We start from the raw sequence: 22,195 nt of genomic DNA, 5'->3' as shown, positions 1-22,195 counted from the left end.
CTACAGGTGAGATGAAATGAATAAAACGATATACAGTGCATCCGGAAAGTATTCACACCGCTTCACTTTTTCCACATTTTGTTATTTTACAGCCTTATTCCAAAATGGATTAAATTCCTTTTTATCCTCAAAATTCTACACACAATGTAATAAAAACACATTTAAAAAAAAAAAATCACATGTACATACAGTAAGTATTCACAGCCTTTGAGCTCAGGTGCATCCTGTTTCCACTGATCATCCTTGTGATGTTTCTACAACTTGATTGGAGTCCACCTGGTAAATTCAGTTGATTGGACATGATTTGGAAAGACACACATCGTCTATATAAGGTCCCACAGTTGACAGTGCATGTCAGAGCACAAACCAAGTCATGAAGTCCAAGGATTTGTCTGTAGACCTCCGAGACAGGATTGTATCGAGGCACAGATCTGGGGAAGGATACAGAAAAATGTCTGCAGCATTGAAGGTCCCAATGAGCACAGTGGCCTCCATCATCCGTAAATGGAAGAAGTTTGGAACCACCAGGACTCTTCCTAGAGTCGGCCGCCCGGCCAAACTGAGCGATTGGGGGAGAAGGACCTTAGTCAGGGAGGTGACCAAGAACCCGATGGTCACTCTGACAGAGCTCCAACGTTGCTCTGTGAAGAGAGGGGAACCTTCCAGAAGGACAACCATCTCTGCAGCACTCCACCAAGCAGGCCTGTATGGTAGAGTGGCCAGATGGAAGTCACTCTTCAGTAAAAGGCACATGACAGCCCGCCTGTAGTTTGCCAAAAGGCACCTGAAGGACTCTCAGACCATGAGAAACTAAATTCTCTGGTCTGATGAAACGAAGATTGAACTCTTCGGCCTGAATGCCAAGCGTCATGTTTGGAGGAAACCAGGCACCGCTCATCACCTGGCCAATACCATCTCTACGGTGAAGCATGGTGGTGGCAGCATCATGCTGTGGGGATGTTTTTCAGCAGCAGGAACTGGGAGACTAGTCAGGATGGAGGGAAAGATGAATGCAGCAATGTACAGAGACATCCTTGATGAAAACCTTCTCCAGAGCGCTCTGGACCTCAGACTGGGGCGAAGGTTCAACAGGACAACGACCCGAAGCACACAGCCAAGATAACAAAGGAGTGGCTTCGGGACAACTCTGTGAATGTCTTTGAGAGGCCCAGGCAGAGCCCAGACTTGAACCCGATTGAACATCTCTGGAGAGATCTGAAAATGGCTGTGCACCAACGCTCCCCATCCAACCTGATGGAGCTTGAAAGGTCCTGCAAAGAAGAATGGGAGAAACTGCCCAAGAATAGGTGTGCCAAGCTTGTAGCATCATACTCAAAAAGACTTGAGGCTGTAATTTCTGCCAAAGGTGCTTCAACAAAGTATTGAGCAAAGGCTGTGAATTCTTATGTATGTGTTATATTTTCGTTCTTTATTTTTAATAGATTTGCAAAAATTTTAAACAAACTTTTTTTCATTTTGTCATTATGGGATATTGCATGTAGAATTTTGAGGAAAAAAATGAATTTAATCCATTTTGGAATAAGGCTGTAATATAAAATGTGTAAAAAGTGAAGCGCTGTGAATACTTTCTGGATGCTCTGTAAAACTGAGTTACACAGCCACACACACACGTCACTCACAAGTTCAAACAGTGAGTTCCTCTCTCTTTTCTGAATGACTTTGCGTCCTGTTGTCCTGTCTCTGTCCTCTCCATCAGGACCGGAGTGTTGTGGATCAAGGACGAGCTGTGTCCCCGCAGCTTCCTGGAGGAGATCAACTACTGGGGCGTCAGAATCAAGAACTGCCAGCGCTGCTGCCGCATCTCCTTCGAAGAGAGGCAGGACGAGCTGAACGACCAGCTGAAGATACAGAAGCAGCTCATGGCAGAGGTGCGTGTTGTATGTTATTAATACAGTATTCAATGTAGGTACATTTACTGAGCTGCTGTACTTGAGAAGGACCGTGTTGAGGTACTTCACTTGAGAATTTATGTTTCATTCTGTTTTTATCCGACAGCTTTCGTTTTTTATATTCGGATCTTAAATTAAAAACATGACAAGCTTATAAAATACAATATTTAAGATTAAACTGTTGTCCAACTCCTCCAAAGTCAGTCCTAGTCAGGGCGCTTTGTTGTAATGAGATTTTTATGGGCTCTCATATTTCACAAAAAAGAACCCCTTAGATTCATCTTGTGACCCTTTAAAGGGGCCTGTCCCCTATGTTGGGAACCAATCTAACAATCTAAACAATCTAACTGTGTGAAGCAGCTGAAAGTGGCCCCGTCAGGTTCAGCTGTAACAGCAAAATGCTGTTTATACGTGGACGCACAATTGTGTGGAAAACTAGTACCTTTATTTTGAAAAGCTTCACGTTCGTTCCATCGATCCACGCAGGACGTGTTGGTCTGTTTCTTCAAGTTGTAAGATTTTGGGCTCCAAATAGATGACACACATATACAGCACATGTCGATGGATTTCCATTTGTGGTTCTCAGTGTTGAAAATATTTATCAATCAAATTCCACAGTTCCCCTGGCATCTGTAGGAGATGAGTCATCACGTTTGTGCAGCTGTTGCTGTGACGACCCGCTCGGCTTCCGTGTGTTTAAAAGTGCTGCGAGGTGAAACGTCAGCACATCATCACCTCCGACTGCTGCAGTGTGTTTTTATTTTACCTGAGATGTTGCCTGTAATCTGCTGACGGACTCTGCGTGTGTCTGACCTACATTATAAAGCAGCGCTCCGTCTTGGCAGATGGGGAGAGCAGAATAAGCTTTTTTTGGCACAGAGTCCGACAGATGTCTCCATCACTGATTTCATCTCATTTAGTTGTACCAGTTGTGTGTTTTTCTTGACATTTAGCTTTTAGATCTTTAAATCTCTTTCACATCTTGACATTTTATTTGTTTGGTTGTTTGCTTTTCCTCATTTGAAAATAACAAATATTCATGAATGTTTTTACTCCCATTATTTCTCTTCAATTGCCTCCAGTATCATTTCACATTAAGTGTAGTTTATTTTTTCCCAGGAAGATAAACCATTAGTCCTGTTTGTATCCCGTGTTTGATGCGCCTCCTCCAGCTGGAGATGGAGGAGGACGAGGAGGTGTTTGACGGCATGGCCTTCGGGCCGACCCGCAGGAAGATCTGGAACCTGATGGAGAAGCCGTTCTCTTTGGTCACCGCCAAGCTGATGGCGGTCATCTCCTCCATGTTCGTGCTGGTGTCGCTGGTCGTCATGACGCTCAACACCGTGGAGGAGATGCAGTACAAGGTGTGTGTGAGACACTGAAACATGTGAAACCACTGTTCAGTGATAGTTCAACATGCAGACAGGCAAAATAAGTATTTGTCCCGTCTCCTCCAGACAGCGTCGGGCCAGCCCAGCGGCAGGTTCTACGGCGAGTACGTGGAGACGTGCTGCATCACCTTCTTCACCCTGGAGTACCTGCTGCGCCTCATCTCCACCCCAGACATCAAGTGTTTCGGACGTAGCGTGCTGAACACGGTCGACCTGGTCGCCATCCTGCCGCACTACCTGCAGATGATCCTGGAGTGCTTCGAGGACGACGACGTGCACCCGCACTCTGGAGACATCGAGACTGTAGCTCGTGTCGGAAAGGTAAACACTGGTGGGTGTGATGGGTGGGATGGGTGGGATGGGTGGGATGGGCAGAAACATAAACTCCAGACATTTTTGTGTCTCTTCTTGTGTGTTGTTCCTCCCTGCAGGTGGGTCAGGTTCTGAGGATCATGCGTCTGATGAGAATCTTCAGGATCTTGAAGCTGGCTCGGCACTCGACGGGCCTCAGAGCCTTCGGCTTCACACTGAGACAGTGTTACCAGCAGGTCGAACCGTTTCCGCAGCTTCTGTCAGATCAGAGACTTTTTCAGGCATCAAAACACACGCAGCCTTTTACTTGTGTTTTCATACTAGTGATGAGCTGATGAACGCTTGTTGGGAAATGTCTCTGCAGGTGGGCTGTTTGCTGCTCTTCATCGGCATGGGGATCTTAATGTTTTCAGCCATGGTGTACAGCGTGGAGCACGACGTTTACAACACCAACTTCACCTCCATACCACAAGCATGGTGGTGGGCCGCAGTGAGTCAACCAGCACACACACATTCACACAAATCATCAATCTGTTCTCCAATCTGCTCTCCCTCTCTGTTCCATATGAAAGAACACGCTAACGGCACCGCAGACGTCAGACTCTCTGACAGGGTTCACAGGTAGAAGCTGTCAGCATCCTCCTTGTTCCCACAGTTTGTGCATGTTGCAGAAGTTCAGCATTAATTACTGAGCCATTTGCTCTGAAAGAATGCAGGATATGCAGGGAAGCCCCTCGTATGTACATAAAACATATACAGCAGCAGGTGTATAAGTACTGTGAGCATTTCACGTCTGTGAAAGATTCATATAACAAAGTTCCGTCCAGTGTGCGGAGATGTTTCCCACAGAGAAAGCTGATAAAGAGCACACAGCCGTCTCCCTTCAATAATCCATCCATCCATTATCTATACCTGCTTTGGCCGGGGAAGCTGACTGAGAGTGAAGGAGGAGGACACCTTCGACAGGTTGTCAGTCCATCACAAGTCAATGACCTCAGTTAAGATTTGAACATATTTCCCACTGATAAACTGCATGAACAGGACCACTACGCTGTGCCGGCGGTGGAGAACAGTGTGACTGCATCCATATATCATTCTGATGGAGATAAAGTCACTGAGGCTTTTTTTTTTTTTTTTTTAAACCAATCACGATGGTCTCATTCAGCACTAAGCCCAGGAGGGTGTGAGGGCACCTTCGCAAAATACTTGTTTTGGTGGAACATTTGCACGTGTGGAGGCGAGCTTTGGTATTAAGACCCCCGCATTAGACTGGAAGGAGATCAACTCTGCATCAGAACTCACCATTTTCAGAGTGTGTGTTTGTGCTCGTAGGTCAGTGACCGACACACAACCCCTGCAATGGAGTTTTGAAAACAATAACACACATGATGGAAGGGGAGGAGAACATAATATATACCAACACTCTACATCGTGTGAATCACACTGCAATAAGACTGACTTTGAAACACACAGTTAAACATGTTTCTGCAGACATTTTGAAAATAAAGGGAACATTTAGACATATTTCTTTTGAGCCTCTAAACTGGTGATTTCTAGAAGTCATGTTAGCGTGTGATGCTACAGATACTTACTGCTAACATAGTTAACCGCTGTAGACGTTTCCGACCATTCACACGCTGTTAGGTCTTTAATAGTTGGACATCTCTTAGGTTTTAGAGAACGTTACTTTAGTGATGGATGTAATAGAAAGCAATAGAGAGTTTTGTTCTTATGCTGATTAGTACAATAATGCTGTCATGGCTGCTTTATAAGGGAGGCTGTGGCTCAGTCAGTAGAGTGGGTCGCACACCAATCAGAAGGTTGGTGGTTCAATCCCCAGCTCCTCCTGTCCACATGCCTAAGCGTCCTTGAGCAAGACACTGAACCCTAAGTTGCTCCCGATGGTGTACCATCAGTGTGTGAATGTGCTCCTGATGGCAGCACCTTGCATGGCGATCTGTCTCATTAGTGTGTGAATGGGTGAATGGGAAAACCACGTTAAAGCGCTTTGAGACCGAAAGGTGACAAAGCGCTATACAAGTACAGACCATTTATCATAAGGTGATAGAATCAGTCAGACAGATCATTTCTCCATATTGCTCTTGTTTTGTTCTTGTCACTCCATCAACATGACAAACAGCTGGTGTTGATGTTTTTTGTGTTCTGCAGCTCTATTCGTACAGCTGTCAGATAGGTTGTGCATCCGGTGCTACAGTTGAGTGACTCGCGTCTGTCACAATGTTGCTGCTTCACTCTGTGTGTAAGGTGCAGCACAGAGCAGTATTATTAAACATATAATGATGAAATGTGTGGATATAATTAATGATTTCTACGTCATATTAATACCAATGTTTGTTAATGCAGCGAAGCTTGAATATAATCCCACAGAACTATTACAGAATATAAATACACTGAAGGAGTGTTGCTGAAAAATTGTCAGCCACAAATACGATACATTTCTCAAAAATAATATTTGAATTATGTCTTTATCCTGTTTATTCTCCTCAAAAACATGTCCTTCAGAATCAGAAGTGGATGTTAGTGTTTGGCTTGACATCCATTATAATGTCCCTATCTGAAAAACAGAGACGTGGACGTCCTCTGCGTTGTTAAACTCCTCCGTCCTCTCTGATCCTTCAGGTGAGCATCGCCACCGTGGGCTACGGCGACATGTACCCAGAGACCAACCTCGGTCGCATTTTCGCCTTCGCCTGCATCTCCTTCGGCATCATCCTGAACGGCATGCCCATCTCCATCCTCTACAACAAGTTCTCTGACTACTACGCCACGCTCAAGTCTCACGAGTACACCGACGTCAGCAAGGTGCGCTTCACCAGGCGGGCGGCCAAGCGGTTCGCCGAGCGCTGCGACGACGTGGTTCCTCTGAGGCCGCAGTGAGGCGGTCCGCTGGCAGAGTTCAACGTGTACGGTAGGAATTCACTTCCTGTTTGGGAAATCATCGATTTGTTACAATGGAAACTGCAAACTGTTCACTCTACCGGTCTTTTTCAGGCCTCCACGCTGGGACCAGCTGTCTGCACGTCTCTTTCATGCGGACGCGATATCTCAGGAATGCTTCGAGGGAACTTCTTCAAACTTCATTCACTCGGACTGAAGGATGAAGTAAATATATTTCGGTGATCAAAGTTTCCGGTGACCGCACGTCCGTCCCGTTCTCGTGTATCGGATATCTCGGGGAACTCCTTGAAGGAATTTGGCACAAACGTTCACTTGGACCTGAGGATGAACTAAGTGGCCATAACTCAAGAATCCATTCGCTGATTATGGTCGATGTGCCGGAAAACTAATTAGGAGTGACAAGCTATTTGTGCCACTCGATGTAATTCAGAGTACAACAGTGTGTGTGCGTGTGTGTGTGTGTGTGTGTGTGTGTGTGTCTCTCTCTCTCCGTCAGGAGCAGAGCCTCTCTCGGTGTCCAGAGCAATTATCTGCACATTTTATTTCTGATGACTGGTCGGAAAGCATGTCTTCAGAGAATGACACTCTTACCTGTGATCGTGCCTCCGTTTTACACCTGACAGCGTGAGTCCCGGTGGCGGAGAAAACCTCCAACTGTCTGGACCTCCGTTAACAAAGACTTCATTCAAAATATCACGCCAACATCAGCATTGTTAAAGGTGCATTTTATTCTGCGTCCTTTCGTCATCCATCCTCGAAGTCTATCCCACCATGCATTTGGAGAAAGGTAGAGAACAACTACCTGAACCAGTGGAGTTCGGAGGAGAATCAGATTTGATTTTTCTCCATCTACACAGGTCTGTTAAAGCTGTCCGTAGCGTCCTCTCCTCTTCCTCCGTCCACGCTGTGTAAAGCTCGTATATAATCCAGGATTCACCAGTTCACGACAACAGGACAGAAATAAATCGGAAGTTAAAGACCTGCCATCTGGACGACGTATAAGGGACCTGTTTATCTGCCCCACGTGTCTGTATATCTGTTCTTGTCCGTGTGTCTGTGTGTGTGTGTGTGTGTGTGTGTGTGTGTGTGTGTCTGTGTGCGCACTGTCATCAGTCCTGAATATAACACAATTGTATAACTTCTGTCAAATACAGCAGCTAAAACATATTTATTTAATGAGTCTCTGGAGCTGCACACTTCTCGTCCTTTAGCTGAATAAAATATCAGTCTGCTCGACTCAAACTGATTTTACAATTTTACATTTTCTTTTTAAATTATTGCAGGGCAAACCGAATCATTAGTTTTACTTTGTCATGCTCACACAAATAACATTAAAAAAAAAAAGTCTTTTAAAAAGTGTTTTAGGTTTGAGAAGTTTGTTTTTTTGGGAGTTTTTTTTTCTTCTTTCTTGTTAGAGACCAGAAGTTCCAGCTTTTTTTTTTTTTTTTTATTTTTTAATCACAACTTGGGTTCAGTAAGTTTCACAATAACATGTATTTTGGAAACATTGTTTTTTCAGCTGATACAAATAATCACAACATACAAAATATTAAAAAGCAAAAAATGGAATCACTCAGCATAAGCCAACTGCAGAATTTTAGTTAAAGGGCCAGTTCACCCAAATGACCAAGAAACAGATCGGGTGTTGTTATGTCCATCTGTTCTAGTTTCTACTTCCCATTCCCCTCCAGAGATACAGACTGATAACTATTCAAACCAAATACTATTTGTATGACAGAAGCCACGACAGGACGGTGATCTATTTTCATGTTTTGGGTGAACTGACCCTGTAACACTCCCGTCTGTAAATGCCAAATTTTTTTTTTTTTACTGTGAGCCTCAACTGGAGAGAGACCAGCAGGTTTGTTAGGCAGCGTTTTTTTTTTTTTTTTTTATAATACTGCATCGTAAAAGACTGATGTTGATGATAACTCTGCACCTGTCTGCACTGTACTTTGCAGGTTTTTCAATCTTATGTGTTGGTCAATGGAGCTCACCACTTTACTTTATGAGCTCCAGGTGGGTGAAAGAACAGCTTTTTTCTACACCACCATGAATGCTTTTAATGTGAAGAACCAGCGAAGTCAAAGTCGTTGGAAAGAACGTGAGCAACTCAGAGCACCGAGGAAGACATGACTGACTGTAACTGAAATAGTTAACGGGACGTGAAGATGGACCTTAACCTGCTGCAAGTGAAGACTGAATCCCTCAAATGAGAGCAGCCATCTTTACTGGTCATGTTATTTGCAACCAGAACCTGCGCAGTACTTTACTGATGGACGGAGATGTTTAAATGTCCCATATTTTAACACTTTTCCTGTTTTATTTATCTATTTATATCTATGATAAGGTACCATTGTGGTTTTAAAAAAAACTAACATCTCCTCTCTCAATCTTCTCTGGAGCTCTACCAAGAACAGGCTGTTGTGTGTCTATGTCTTTTAGGAGCACTGATGTCAGTGACCCTCTCTTCTGATTGGCTGATTCGTTTCCGAGTGACATGTTCAGGCCGACCACAGGTTTTCTTCAGCTTCTGGTTTGCCGGCTCCACGATGGAAAACCGCCGTGTTTTCTTCTTTATAAAAGGTCGGACAATAGGACGTGCTGAGGGTGGACATATGACATCAGCGCGAGTTTGTGACATCACAAATTTATGAAAGTCCAAAAAGCAGTTGCTGATTGTGTTTGTTTCTCTGTGGAATGAGCGTTTTGACACTTGAACATTATTTATACACCACAAACTGATTTATAATCAATAAAGAAACAGAAATCTGAATTTATGCAATATGGAACCTTAAGGAGAACTAGATGAAAAAAATAAAATAAAAAGTCCCCTTGTGGGATTAATAAAGTAACCATCTCTCTCTCTCTCTCTCTCTATCCATCTAGATCGCAAGATGGCGCCTTCCTTCTTCTGAGTTAAAGCTGCTCAATGGCGAACAATTTTTCTGCACTAAGTATTTCGGCCTCACTTTTGGGGAGCTGCCATGACATATTTATAAAAAGTACATGTGGTGAACAACAGATTTATTTGAGATTTACATGTAAAATGGGCATCTGTGTGTTTGAAGCTGTTTTGTTGAAGCATCAGCTCACCCAAACACTTTGACGTTTAACATTATTCACATATTCCAAAAAATAGTTTCAGTCCACTTTCAACAGAGCCTGAAATTACACCAACTGTTGTCTCCACTTCCAGAAGACGTTCCCATTCGCTGCCAGAAACATTCGGCAGTCTGTTCGGTGTTCTTAGGAAGAAACAAACAGCTGCACAGGAAGTGATGCGCTTCATGTCAGCAGTGTGTTTAAAATAAAAAGTCTCTACTTGTTCAGATTCTCCAGCAGGATTTCAACTCCTTTGTTGTTGCTGATGCTGCTGAGCTCTGACGTGATGGACTTTAGCGCCGCCTTCACCTCCGCAGCCACTGATTTATCACAGCTGTTCAGGAGGCTGCAGATAAAAAAAACACAAGCAATGAGTTTTAAACAGGAGGATTCATTCCAAACCTTTTGGTTTCATTCACAATACAAAGACAGACGGTTTGGAAACATGTTGTTTTGGCAGTTAATGCAAAGTCAAAGTTTAAAAGTTTGTCGTCGACAGTTTTCTGAAGAGGTTTTTGAAGCCCTGACGTCGCCACCTTACTCCCACCACGATGCATTATGAAGCCTGTTGCTTCAACCAGAACTTGAGTTGAGTCTCTGTTTGTTTGACTGGCTGACACCTGTAGGAATCTAATCGACTATGACAGCGCCCACCTGTCACTCAAAGCAGTCCCGCCCTTAACTGTGCAACTTCTGTGGGATATAGCTCTGCTTAGTGCATATGAGGGATCATAGGCTGTATGCTCAAAATATATACTGACTGTAATCATTGTATAACACATTGCTTATGCAGGAATTTAGCACGTGTACGAAATACGGACGTCACGTACACAGCGTAACTGACCTTTGGGTGTACCTGTTGCAAAACAGGGAAGAGAGAGTTCAAGAGTCCAAGTGTAGGATAACAACTCTATATATGGTATAGAAAACCGTTGAACTAGTAATGACCCAGACAGGAGACCAGGAAATCAGTAAGTGAAAGGAAGAAGTAAGTAGAACAGGCTCAGCACGAGACAGGGAAGTGGAGAAACTGCCAGCACGAGAGGTTGTACATTAGTTCTAAGTAAACATGCCCAGGACTGTATAAAAGTGTGTGCTTGAACTGTATGTGACAGACTCCAACAAAGAGACCTCTGGTTGATGTTGGGCTCTCCAAGATATCTTGTATGCTGTACTGAATAAAGATAAGCTAAGAACTAAATCCGCCTGAAGACTGCTTCTATCAACGGACTCGGGGAAACCAAGTGGTGGTTTCAACACTTCACACTATTCAAAACAAGTGAGATATATAGAAATTCACCTCTGTGGAAATTGGCTGTAAAGACCAAAACTGTTTTTTTGGACCACGCTGTAAACATTTCTGTTGGAGAGTTGCTATTCTAACATGGTGGTCAATGAGTCCAGCCTCGAGTGGCCACTTGAGGAACTGCAGTTTAAGCACATCATTTTGCAGCTCCAGAGATTCAGATACTTTTAGAAACATGTTTACTTTAGAATACCCTGTGAACACTGCTGACAAACAGCTTCTGGTGATCCAGAATTTTACATGTTATCAGATAAGTAGTAGTTATGGTGAGTGAATGTGATGCCCTGCGTGTGAGTGCATCTGTACACACTGACCTGCAGAGCACCATGGCTCCTCTGTTGACTTTGACCCAGGTCTTCATGTTGTCGGTCCCCACCGTGTCCACCAGGATCCTGCCGAAGCGCTCTGAGAGGGCGAGAGAGGTGCACATCATCAGGGAGCCGGAGGAGAGAGAGCGGCACGGATCGGAATGTTCACTGCGTGCGTGTTTTTACCTTTCTTGCCGGCCTCTGCTAAAGTAACGTCCTGCTCTATGAGCCACTTGAGCACCAGGTGACCTGCTGGATGTTCCGCCATGTGAAGCTACAGAGGAAACAACACAGTTCAGAGTGATGAAGAGCAGCTGAGACGATCAACAAACAAACCATTTCAGGGAAAACAACTTCTGATGGATCCCATCTGTTTGTGAGGAAATCTGCTCTGCGAGCTTCTTTTGGTAAATAATCTACAACTAATAAAGTGTTTCACTGCTTTCTCTCTCTCATAACAATTTTATATGGAAAACATGAAGTCACACTGTGACCGAGTCGCAAACACAGTGGCTCCGACTGTCTGCTTACAGTAAACACAAAACAATATGAATGCATTTGTGATTATGTCATTATAGGTGCAGCTATGATGTACACTTATTCGATGATATAATCACTCCTGTCATATAGGGCCACTTCCTGGTCACAAGTCTGTACTACAACAACAACCTGTTTAAACATGCTCTCTAAACACTGAAATAAACGCTAAACTTATATCATTCAAAAAATGTAAATGTATTGTCTTTGAATTTTTGTTGTTGATGAACAGTGTTTGTTTACATTATTAGATTCTGCGTGGTTTAGCTTCCACACACGAGATGGTATATCAATCAATGATTTACAATGTCTACTGATTGTGATGAGTATATATACCACCTTCAAACATTGGATATTTATGGTTTTGAGTCATAGCCTGTTTTATGTTGCTGTTCTTTAGTTGTCGTAATTACAATGTTGCAAAACTGCATGCTCTATTACAAATACATATTATTTCTGCCCATCACTTAAGCCTATTTAATTATGTTGTTTTATTTTCAAAGGTTAGGAAGAAAAAAGGCATGCTGGGAAATGCTGAGGCCAAATTAAACTTTTCATCAGCAGCGCCAATCATAAGTAGGTCATGCTGCAGATTGAGAGACTGAAACAACGAGAGGAAGATGAAGATAAACTGCTGTTGGAGCTGTGATATAGAAAAAGTCTCTTAAACGTGGTGATTCCTGAAATATGACAGAGGAGCGATGTGTCACTCACAACTCGCCACCACCGGCTGATTTGACGTACGCCGTTTTGGCCTTAACAGCTCATTGAGGAAAAAGACAAACAGGATCTTACTCTAGGTTTGATTTATACATAAAAGTTGCTCAAACTGCTTTCTCAGTTGCAGCAACAAGACAGTGAAGTGACATGTTTTCCCTACAAATATTACTGAGTACTTATTAGTTTAATATCCATTTACAACTAATTCAATTTTTTTTCTGAAAGACAAAGGTTTGTTGTAATTAAGGTCTGATGATGTATAAACACTGGTCTATATTACAGGTGGATTAATTTGTGTCATACAGAGGCCACCGTGTGACAGGTGAATCAATCATTTGTATATTTGTTAAACATAACTGTACGTCAGATTGAACAGATTGAAATTAGTATTGTGCGATATCTGCTGCAGTCACTAATTGTGCACTGCCTTTGGTTCCAATCAAAACAAAATGAGAACCTTTCACAGAGTTGGAAATTGTTGTGAACATGTGACAATGTTGGAAAGTTCTTTTTATTTTTACAGAACCTAAAATCTCGGATGTAAAACGTGTCGTCTCACCTGTCCGTCGATCCCTCCCGGCAATAACTCCTGATTGGCCAGCTGAGCCACAGCCGTCATGGCGGGCCGCAGGTCCCCGCAGGCCGACGCCAGGATGTCACTGATGGTAACGCTGGTCGCCTTGTCGATCACCATGGTGTCGGCATTGTCACGGAGATAGTCCAGCAGTGGGGGGGAGATGACCTCCAGCAGCTCCTTCCTTCGAGTCGCAGCGTCTTTTTTACTGACGAGAGGGAGACATCTGAACGTCAACCTTCTCCATTCTTCTCACATGAATGCATCAACAACAAAGAGAACCGCAGAACAATAATGTCACTGAAAAAAAAACCAGCAATGACACGTGCTGAACCATTTTTCTGCAGCAGCTTCTTGATCAGACTGAAACCACTGTGACGTCAGCCGGGTTTAAAGAAACCAATTAAAAACTAAAGGTGTGATCGGGACATTCACTGATCTGTGAGTTACTGACCTCTGCTGGTCACCTATAGGAATTACAACAGGAAGAATGGAGGTGATCTGTGTCAGCTGCAGTGGATTGTGGGTGGAAAGTTCATTGTTAGCTCACATCAATTTGACCAAATACGAGAACACTAAATCACCCTCACTTGTTTAACAAGATTCTCAACTCTTCTCAGGAAAGATCCCAACGCCCAATGAAGGTCAGACTACAAGTGTCACTGCTTTTTAAAGATTTAGGCATTATAACCATTATATAGACCTCATAATACAATCATATGAATAACATGTAAAATAAATACATTTTAATGTTATTTGTATTCTCGCTTTCCATGGAACACTTTGTTTTCAACTTGCGTTCTTACACTTCATAATTTGAGTGCATACGTGTGTTTCCACTGTCAGGTATTAAAACATGCAGAGTACTGCGAGTACCTGGATGGTGTACTCATAAAGGTCCTTAAATTAAGTATGAAACGATGGGACACTTTTCACTCTAAACGCTGGCCATCGTGGGATGTGTAGTGGAACGGGAGGAACCATCCAACTGTTGTCAGAGTGGCAGAGAGTTCATCACATTTTTCGCCATTTGTCCGTCGCCATGGACGCGCTGCTCTCAGACAGCTGTTACCTGTGTGCGTTTCCGTCTCCTCGCTCCAACACCTTGATGATCTCCGGCAGCAGGTGAGCCGGGTCGCGGGGGCTCAGCAGGTACAGCAGCACCTTCTTCCCATATTTGTTACCGATGACCTCATCCAGAGACAACAGGATCTCCTGAACACGCACGAGACGATGACTCAGACAGGTCTTACATTTAACTGAAGGATCTGTAAATGATTTTAATCATCAAACTGCCGTCAGGACCCATCAATTAGTCCGACTGAGAGTCACATGATCAGACTTACTGAGAGCACGGCCTGTTTGACCAGCTTGGTGTCGTCCACACAGTCGAATGTGGCCAGAAGAACCAGGTGACCGAACTCCCCCTGCGGAGGTTCACAAATTATTACAGATAACATGAAGCCATTTCTGTTCCACGCGTGTTCTTCTCCTTCATCTGGACAACATTTTGGACTCCAATCACTACTTCTATTAGTTTGGATCCTTCCTGCTTGTAAATGATCATCATTTAGTGTTTCTTGAGTTATTAGAACACTGACAGTTTGGTTCTATTGATGAACGGAGGATTAAGTGGAGCAGCACTGTGAACTCACCGTGGCAAACTTCACCATGTACGTCTTCATGGTTTTGATGATGACTTTTCTGTCCTGAAACAAAAAAAAGAAAACAAACACTTGTTTAGAACTCTTTTGTTTCCTTTTACGCTTTCATTTCCTGAATCTTTACACGATGTAGACACAGGTAGAAAATAGTGTGGAAGATGCCCAGCTTTAATCTGCAGCTGCCATGGCAACAAATCCTCATGGTAATGCAGGTGATACACATCATCCCTTAAATACTGAAGCCGGCTACATTATTCAAACAACAAACACCCTAAAGACTGAAGGCTTAGTGACCCACTGGAGCACCACAGCGGCAGAAGGGCTTTTGGACAGGTCAAAAAAACATAAAAGGTTGGTGCAGCTTTATATTAGAAACATGACACGTAGCAGGCAAGCATTTCATGTATATTCGGGCTTTTACTACATTTCTAAATATTGACTCTGAATTTTAAGTATATTAGTTTCACTACTGCATGGTCACATGCTGGCTAATGTGTGCAAAATCCAAGGAAGGCCTGCATGAATACATTAATTAGAGGATGTCATTGGGGCGGTAAGGCCGGTTCTGATTGTACCTGAGGACAATTACACCTGATGGAAAATGGAACCCTAAACGAGAGAGAGCACAAAGGCTGGCAGCATAAAGCAACAAGATGCATATCATTCTTCAACTGTACAATTTAAGCTTTCTATTTGAATATAACCATTTTCCTTTTGAGGGATAAGAAGTCAGCTGTGCGTGTGCGTGTGCGTGTGCACACACCTTGGCTGTGCCGTGCCACAGACAGTGCATTGCCACTCGGGCTCCGTCGTGTGTGTGAGCCATGTAGACGACCGCCTCTCTGATGGACTCGATCATCTCCTGCGAAAGAACAAACACAAAGACAGGAAACGGGTTGGTGGGGAAAACGGTCGGCACGTAAACACTCACAAGATATTCTTTGTTGTAATGAAGCAGTCATATAACGGTCTGTGATTTCTTTTATTTCGATAGAAATATACAAGATAATGGGAGCCGTCAAAGAGCTGCTCACCGTTCTCAGTTTATCAGGAGCAAACAGGAAGTAATCCAGGAAGACTTTGTGGACCAGAGAGTGTTTGATCACTTGTTCTCTGAAACACAGCAACAACAAAGGAAGTGAAGAAATAACCCACATACTCAAATCACATTAAATTAGATGAGAAACAAGGAGAATAAAAGAAGACAAAGTGAAAACAAATGAAGAAGCAGATGTGTTTCTTAAGCTAAGTTACCCAAAAAATGAAAGAACCAAAGTTTCCAACTAAGCAAACAGAAGAACTGATCTGACTGAATTAAACTATGAGAGTAGCTTCAGATGTGTTCTTATCACAATTTCCCAGCATGCCCTCTTCCTTTGTAACTGTGACCAAGTTAGATAGATGTTGGCAGGGAAAAAAAAGTATACAAGGTGGGACGGTGAAATATACACCTGTCACACTTTCTACCAGTCAGACTGAGGGTCCAACCTCCAATCACTCCTTCGAAAAGTCAAGATGGATGAATGACAGTAACTGAGTACTCAACAGAGTAGCTATAATAAAAAATGATCTACAGCAGTGAAATTGGGTGTGTCCATTGAAATGGTTCCACTGGTTCTGATCTGACAGCGAATATTAATTTACCATAATAATAAAGTGAATTGCATCCACTTTCTTGCTGGTGCTGTTTTATCTGCACTTAACATGATGTTTCTTTGTTTAACGACTGTTTGTCCAATAAACAGTTACTTGCGTCATGTCAGGAAACAGACCATGTTTGTACTTCATGAACTTAATGAAGTGTCAAAAATGTGGTCGACTCATCAGAACAGAGATTCACTGAGTGTTGTTGTTGTTGTGGTTTTCTGCTCTTACTTCTGAGCCATGGGGGTGAGACTCTGCTTCATCTCGTCGATGATGTTGTTCAGCTTGTCTGGGTTCGCCTCCAGAACTTTCTCGATGGTGTTACACACTGATGACTGGAAACACACAGGCAGACAAATGTTCACTGACCGTCGATGAGAAGATGTTGGAACAATCAAACCATTTCAGTCACTCAGCTGTCAGCTTGTTGTGCATTTTCTCTGCCATCAGCACATTTCATGTTTGGATGCAGCCCTTGACTGCTTGCGTGCGTGTACCTTGCAGATTGTGAAGGTGTTCCCGTACAGCTCTTCGGTGAGCAGCAGCCTCTGTGTGAGCACAGCTTTGTCGTTGTAGGCGTACTCGATGATGGACGAGGCGGCAGCGTGGCGAAGCATCGTGCGCACGTGACCTTTAAACGCGAGAATCACGGACCCCACCAACTCCTTGTTCCTGGGGAGGAAATAAACAATGAAAGGCACAACATTGACATATGTGCACAGTTACCAGTTTATTAGGTACATCTAGATAATACCAATCCTGTCTAATCCAACAGTCCTGCGTTCAGGACGTTTCGTACTTTCTGCTTTCACGTAACTTTATCATGTTTGAGGAAGTATTTGGTGAAGTGGACTAACTTCTGCGTTTATTTTGTTTAGACCGTTTTGATTCAAATTGGGTGGACAAAATAAAAAAACATTTGTAAATGGACGTCTGCTGAAAGAGAAGAAGAGGAAACCAGTTGGAGCTGACTCACCCGTACATCAGCAGTTTTTTCACCACGTGTTTGCCATACTGCGACTTGCACAAACCGATGATGTCATCTGACAACAAAAGACAGAATGTAAATGTTTGGGGCTTCACTCATATTTCAGAAATATAAAAACAGGTCAGCATTCATCAGATCTTGATGTAAAAGACATATTATATAACAATATAAATATGAATATGTAAGCAGGGTGGTACAAGTCTTCGTCGTGGTAGCTTATAAAGGTACAACAACAGGTGTAGTGATGCTGAAACAACACTACACCACCTTTTTCTCCCAGTGAGGAAATCAAATGTTCAGTTCTCTCAACCTGGTTGAAATTCATTCACATTTGTGAAGTGCTTGAAGATCCAATCATCTCAAAAGAGGATGTCAAATGAAAAAAAAATCAATAAAAAACAAGTAACAGTCAAAATTGTCCCATTGAGATTTAAGTTGTACTGATTGATTCACAACGTCAACATGAAGTTTCGTTTTGATCCGCCCCCTTTTGCCCCGTTAAAGCTGTTGCGTCACATGTTAACACAAACACTTCCTTCATCTGTTTCAAACTAAAAGCCCCATAGTGTTACAGTAGAAACATTTACAGGGACCTGGATTCTTTGATCAATAGAGCTTCATCATAAACGAACAGACGGTACTTTTCACATCAGTTTTTGTGCACAACCCCTTCACCTCCCTCTTAAATCCAGAGCTCTGTTTTGAGATGCCAACAGCTGATTCTGCTCTGAACTAACAATACAGGTTTTTAACAGACATTTTCCAGACATCACCTTTGCAAGTTGTGCAGTTCAAAAGTACAACAAATCACAACTTCTCGTGCCGATCTACCCACGAGTCCTCACTTATTCTGGGTAAAAATGAAGGCGACTGCCTGATAATGGTAAACATGAGAATCACACGCACACAAGCTGCTCGAAAGGCATCAGAGGAAGATGAAAAATGTGGCGCTCACCTTTGAGGTCATCAAACACTTCCAGTCTCTGCTGGTGGCCGCTGAACTGGATGAAACACTGCAACACTCGCACCGAGTCGTGAGCGAACGCCATCTAGAGGCAGGAGAGGGAGAACACACGACCGTCCACCAGATTTAATAACATGCAGACAAAATACAAGAGACTCTCTGCTACCTGACATATTTACTCTGGAAGTTCATTACTGTCAGTGACAGAGAGGATGGATAGTAAAATATGATTCAAGTTATTATAATCCAAAGTTTTCCTTTGACGATGTGCTGCACAGCTGGAAGCAGGACTTAAAAAGAACAAACTGCTGATCTCTTCCAAACGACCAAAACAACAAATCTGCGTCCGGCAGAGGAGACGCACCTGTTTGATCTTCCCGCGGATCAGATCATGGAGCTCCTTCATCAGTTTCTTCTTCGTGTCATCGGTGCATTTCTTCCTGTGGACACAAACATCATCTGTCAACACAAGCTGCCACACCGCGCTGAGATTAAGGTTCTGACAGGAGGACCATCTGTTACTGGACAGAAACCTCACACCAGCCTCTGCACTCATCCCAACAATCACTAATGCAATGTTTTTGAGTGATGGTCCCGACCGGGGGGCGGGGGGGACCACTGGAAGCAGATTGGCCGTGCTGAGAACGAGCTGAAGGATTTTCTGATTGCCAGAGTTATCATTGTGAAAAATAAAATAAAAGAATAGTCTAATATTCATATCAAACAATCAAATTCTACAAAAATTTTAGTTTTGTACCGCATTCTCATTTTATATTTGTGTTACACTTCACTGTGTGTGTGTGTGTGTGTGTGTGTGTGTGTGTGTGTGTGTGTGTGTGTGTGTGTATGTGTGTGTGTGTGTGTGTGTGTGTACCTCCTGAGCTCCTCCCACACTTGTTTGGAGCGGCAGATGATCTGGAACATGTCTTTCCTGTCCACCTCCTGACGGCTCTTCTTCAGGTCCTTCTTCCTCTGCTGCCTGTTCTTCTTCAGCTCCTCCCTCGTCAGCTGCTCCCGCTGAGCCTTAAACTCACCTTTCTTCAGCTTCGTGGCCGTTGGACCTGATCTCACACACACACACACACACACACACACACACACACACACACACACACACACACACACACACAGGTTGGGTACAACTTTACAGAAAAAGAATTACATTGAAATAAAATTATAACGAATGCTTCAGGACAGAATATGTGGGTTAATTGTTTTATCCACTAGAACAGATCTCTCTTTCTACTAATTCCTCCTCAGTACTGTGATCCACAAACTATCCAGCAAATCTGATTAATACATTTATTCTTTGATTTAAAAATGGTCTTGTTGTTGTTATTTGGTCTTTCTGAGGCTAATGAAAGTGGTCAATTACATTTTATGAAAAAGATGTTGGTATCTGCAGCGTGTAGTGGTACTTGAGTGGTTCATGGTCTGTTGTTACAACGTGTGTGCAAAATGCTGCCCTGTTTCCATGGCAATATGTTCAACTGTAGCTGAATGATTTACGCAGAGTACTGCCAGCATACAGGGTTAAATCAAGGATCGGTTACCATGACAGCCTCTCTAAAAACATAGTGCTACAGTGGACATGTTGTCTCACCTTCACCCTCTTCTTCCTCATCTTTCGCTGCCGGCCTTTTTCTCTTCCCTAGCGGCCCTTTTCCAGCTTTGGAGAAAGCTAATTTCTGGTCGTTCTTGTCGCCGTCTTTCACATTGCCTGGCCTGCTCTTCCTCTCCGTCTTGTTGTACGGTTTGAAGGGCTTTTTGCCGCCCGGCTTTCCACCTGGTTTTCCACCAAATTTGCTCCCCAAGGAATCTGGACAGAGAGAGACATGCCAATGACAAAGCTGGCAAACTGACAGTGTACGTAGCTGGTTGACATCCAGCAGATTTTACCTTTTCCTTTATGGGCAAGCTTCTTTCCGCCTTTAGGAGAAAATGGCTTTTTGTATTTGGCCTCCATCGCAGCGTGTGTCCAAGAGAGAAACTGAGATGGAAAAAAAATCCGAAAAACAGACACGTCATAAGAAACCTGAGCAGCAAAGATCTGTACAGAGCAGCGTTTTCAAAGATTTGTGGAGGACTAAGATTCATTTGTTTACGTTTTTCCATTACAAGTATGCAATTTCACATCATTTAGGACCATGATTATTATCAGCATATCTGTGGAAAAGTTATAGAGCAAATAATAAATTAACAGCTTGGTGGTGTCTTATGATGGCTGGAAAACAATATATAGTTATGTTGACGGGCGGCTCAGTGGCTGAGCTGTAGTTCTACCTCAGCCACTTCAATATTGGGACATTTTAAGATCAGACTTTGTCATCTATAAATGCTAAACGTTAAATTGCAAAACAAAGTTTGCCACGGGTTAATATTAAATGTAGGCGTGTTCAGCAGAAAAATAAACATTATATGGAACTACAACTGGGCGACGTGGACAGATTGCATTCTCATGACATATTTGACCAAATCCCTTGTTACCCATATTGCAGCAATACTGCAGGGAAGACTATATTTATATAACACGATTTTTCATCAGTAATTATCAGTAACTTTGATATAATGATTACATGAATGAAGGCAAATAAAAGAACCGCTAGAACAATCTGGTCAGTTCAGTAAATACATCACTTCACTGTAATGCAGCCTTTAAAACCAGTACAAGACTCCATGATATTACAATAACCAAAATCTGAGATATCTAGTCTCATATCACAATATGATAAAATGATGATATATCATCCAGCTCTAGATTGAGCTTCAGAAATCAGATAAAATATGTAGGTTGAAAGACAAGAACTCAATATAACAACTTTTACCATCTGATATTAAAGATATTAAGAGATGCAAACACACACAGGATGAATAACACGTGGAAACAACAGTGAGTGGGAGAAGTACACGTAACGTTCTTCATTCACGCAGTAATGTGCATCTATTTTAGGACACGTTGACAATTCAAAGCCGTTTACTCACTTTGTGAACTCAAATTAGTTTTTACGAGACAGTCAGATTACAAACAAGAACATATCTCAGGAATAAGAAACTCAACACTCTGAAGAAACCTTTTTCATGTGTGTTCATTCTATTAGTACTTTTACTGATAATAAATCATTCCATTTGATATTTGAATGCCTCACATTTACTTTATTGTGTTTGTTTGAGAGGGTTGTCGCTACTTTTACGTGGCTAAAGCGCCTTTGCACGTTTTCCGAAGCTCGTCAGTTCCTAATAATAATAATAACAATAATAATATGAGTTAGTAACTGTTATTATATTAACACAAATAATGTTATATTATAAAAGAACAAGGTATCCAAGATTTTACAGGAGAAACTTACATTTCAGATGCTCACACACGCCGTCCCTGCACTGTCCCATGCGTTCTGCAACCAGCACGGTTTACGGCACAAACCGTCCAATCAAACGGAACCTTTCCTGCCGTAAAACGAAAGTTGTTGCGACAATTTACCTCTCTGAAATATAGCACATTACATTTTAGCACTTTTAAAATCGTCATATTTAGATATCTTGCGCGGTCCCACAGTGTATCAATAACAAGTTACGTCTGTTTCTATGGATGTTTGTCATCCTCGGCGTGATTGTGAAGATGCGCCACGTTTGTTTATCGTTTGTTTAAGTAGTGTTTAAAGGGGCAAAGCTCGTTTCTGTGGAATCCTGTCCAATTAACATTTAACAACCTTTCAAATTCTCCAACCGTACATTTTCATTTATTCACAAGATAATCACACTTACTCAGCTTTCTTTGAGTTTACTGCCGGTTTGGTCGCAATTGAAGCAACTCAAAAGAGCAAGACGACGATTTTGAACTACATTAACCGTCAGC

General features: G+C 42.7%; 2 protein-coding genes across 2 annotated transcripts in view; one reads left to right on the top strand and one right to left on the bottom strand.

The window, feature by feature from the left end:
- kcnv2a (potassium channel, subfamily V, member 2a) overlaps positions 1-7,866 on the top strand; it is a 9,664-nt gene extending 1,798 nt beyond the window's left edge. The window contains exons 3-10 of the mRNA XM_069160851.1: positions 1-6; positions 1,718-1,889; positions 3,083-3,274; positions 3,368-3,622; positions 3,733-3,849; positions 3,978-4,103; positions 6,254-6,542; positions 6,626-7,866. The exon at positions 1-6 is cut by the window's left edge and continues 173 nt beyond it. Coding sequence (XP_069016952.1) covers positions 1-6; positions 1,718-1,889; positions 3,083-3,274; positions 3,368-3,622; positions 3,733-3,849; positions 3,978-4,103; positions 6,254-6,511 — 1,126 coding nt within the window. The 3' untranslated portion in view covers positions 6,512-6,542; positions 6,626-7,866. The remainder of the gene's footprint in view (positions 7-1,717; positions 1,890-3,082; positions 3,275-3,367; positions 3,623-3,732; positions 3,850-3,977; positions 4,104-6,253; positions 6,543-6,625) is intronic.
- A 1,678-nt stretch (positions 7,867-9,544) lies between these two features.
- Positions 9,545-21,746, bottom strand: pum3 (pumilio RNA-binding family member 3). The gene is made up of 18 exons (XM_069160838.1): positions 21,690-21,746; positions 20,242-20,332; positions 19,946-20,161; positions 19,217-19,403; positions 18,707-18,782; positions 18,334-18,427; positions 17,367-17,433; positions 16,888-17,062; positions 16,622-16,725; positions 15,781-15,859; positions 15,510-15,608; positions 14,738-14,791; positions 14,429-14,509; positions 14,155-14,297; positions 13,068-13,290; positions 11,438-11,525; positions 11,258-11,348; positions 9,545-9,983 (listed from the first exon to the last, which is right to left on the bottom strand). The coding sequence occupies exons 2-18, from the start codon at positions 20,306-20,308 to the stop codon at positions 9,854-9,856; spliced, it is 1,974 nt and encodes a 657-aa protein (XP_069016939.1). The 5' UTR covers positions 20,309-20,332; positions 21,690-21,746; the 3' UTR covers positions 9,545-9,853.
- Between the last annotated feature and the right edge of the window lie 449 nt (positions 21,747-22,195).

This window comes from Embiotoca jacksoni, unplaced genomic scaffold, assembly GCF_022577435.1.
Source record: "Embiotoca jacksoni isolate LCO1_2020_lvr unplaced genomic scaffold, fEmbJac1.0.p SCAF_10, whole genome shotgun sequence".
In the NCBI taxonomy this organism is placed as follows: Eukaryota; Metazoa; Chordata; class Actinopteri; family Embiotocidae; genus Embiotoca; species Embiotoca jacksoni.
This window is presented reverse-complemented; position numbering and strand designations above follow the sequence as displayed.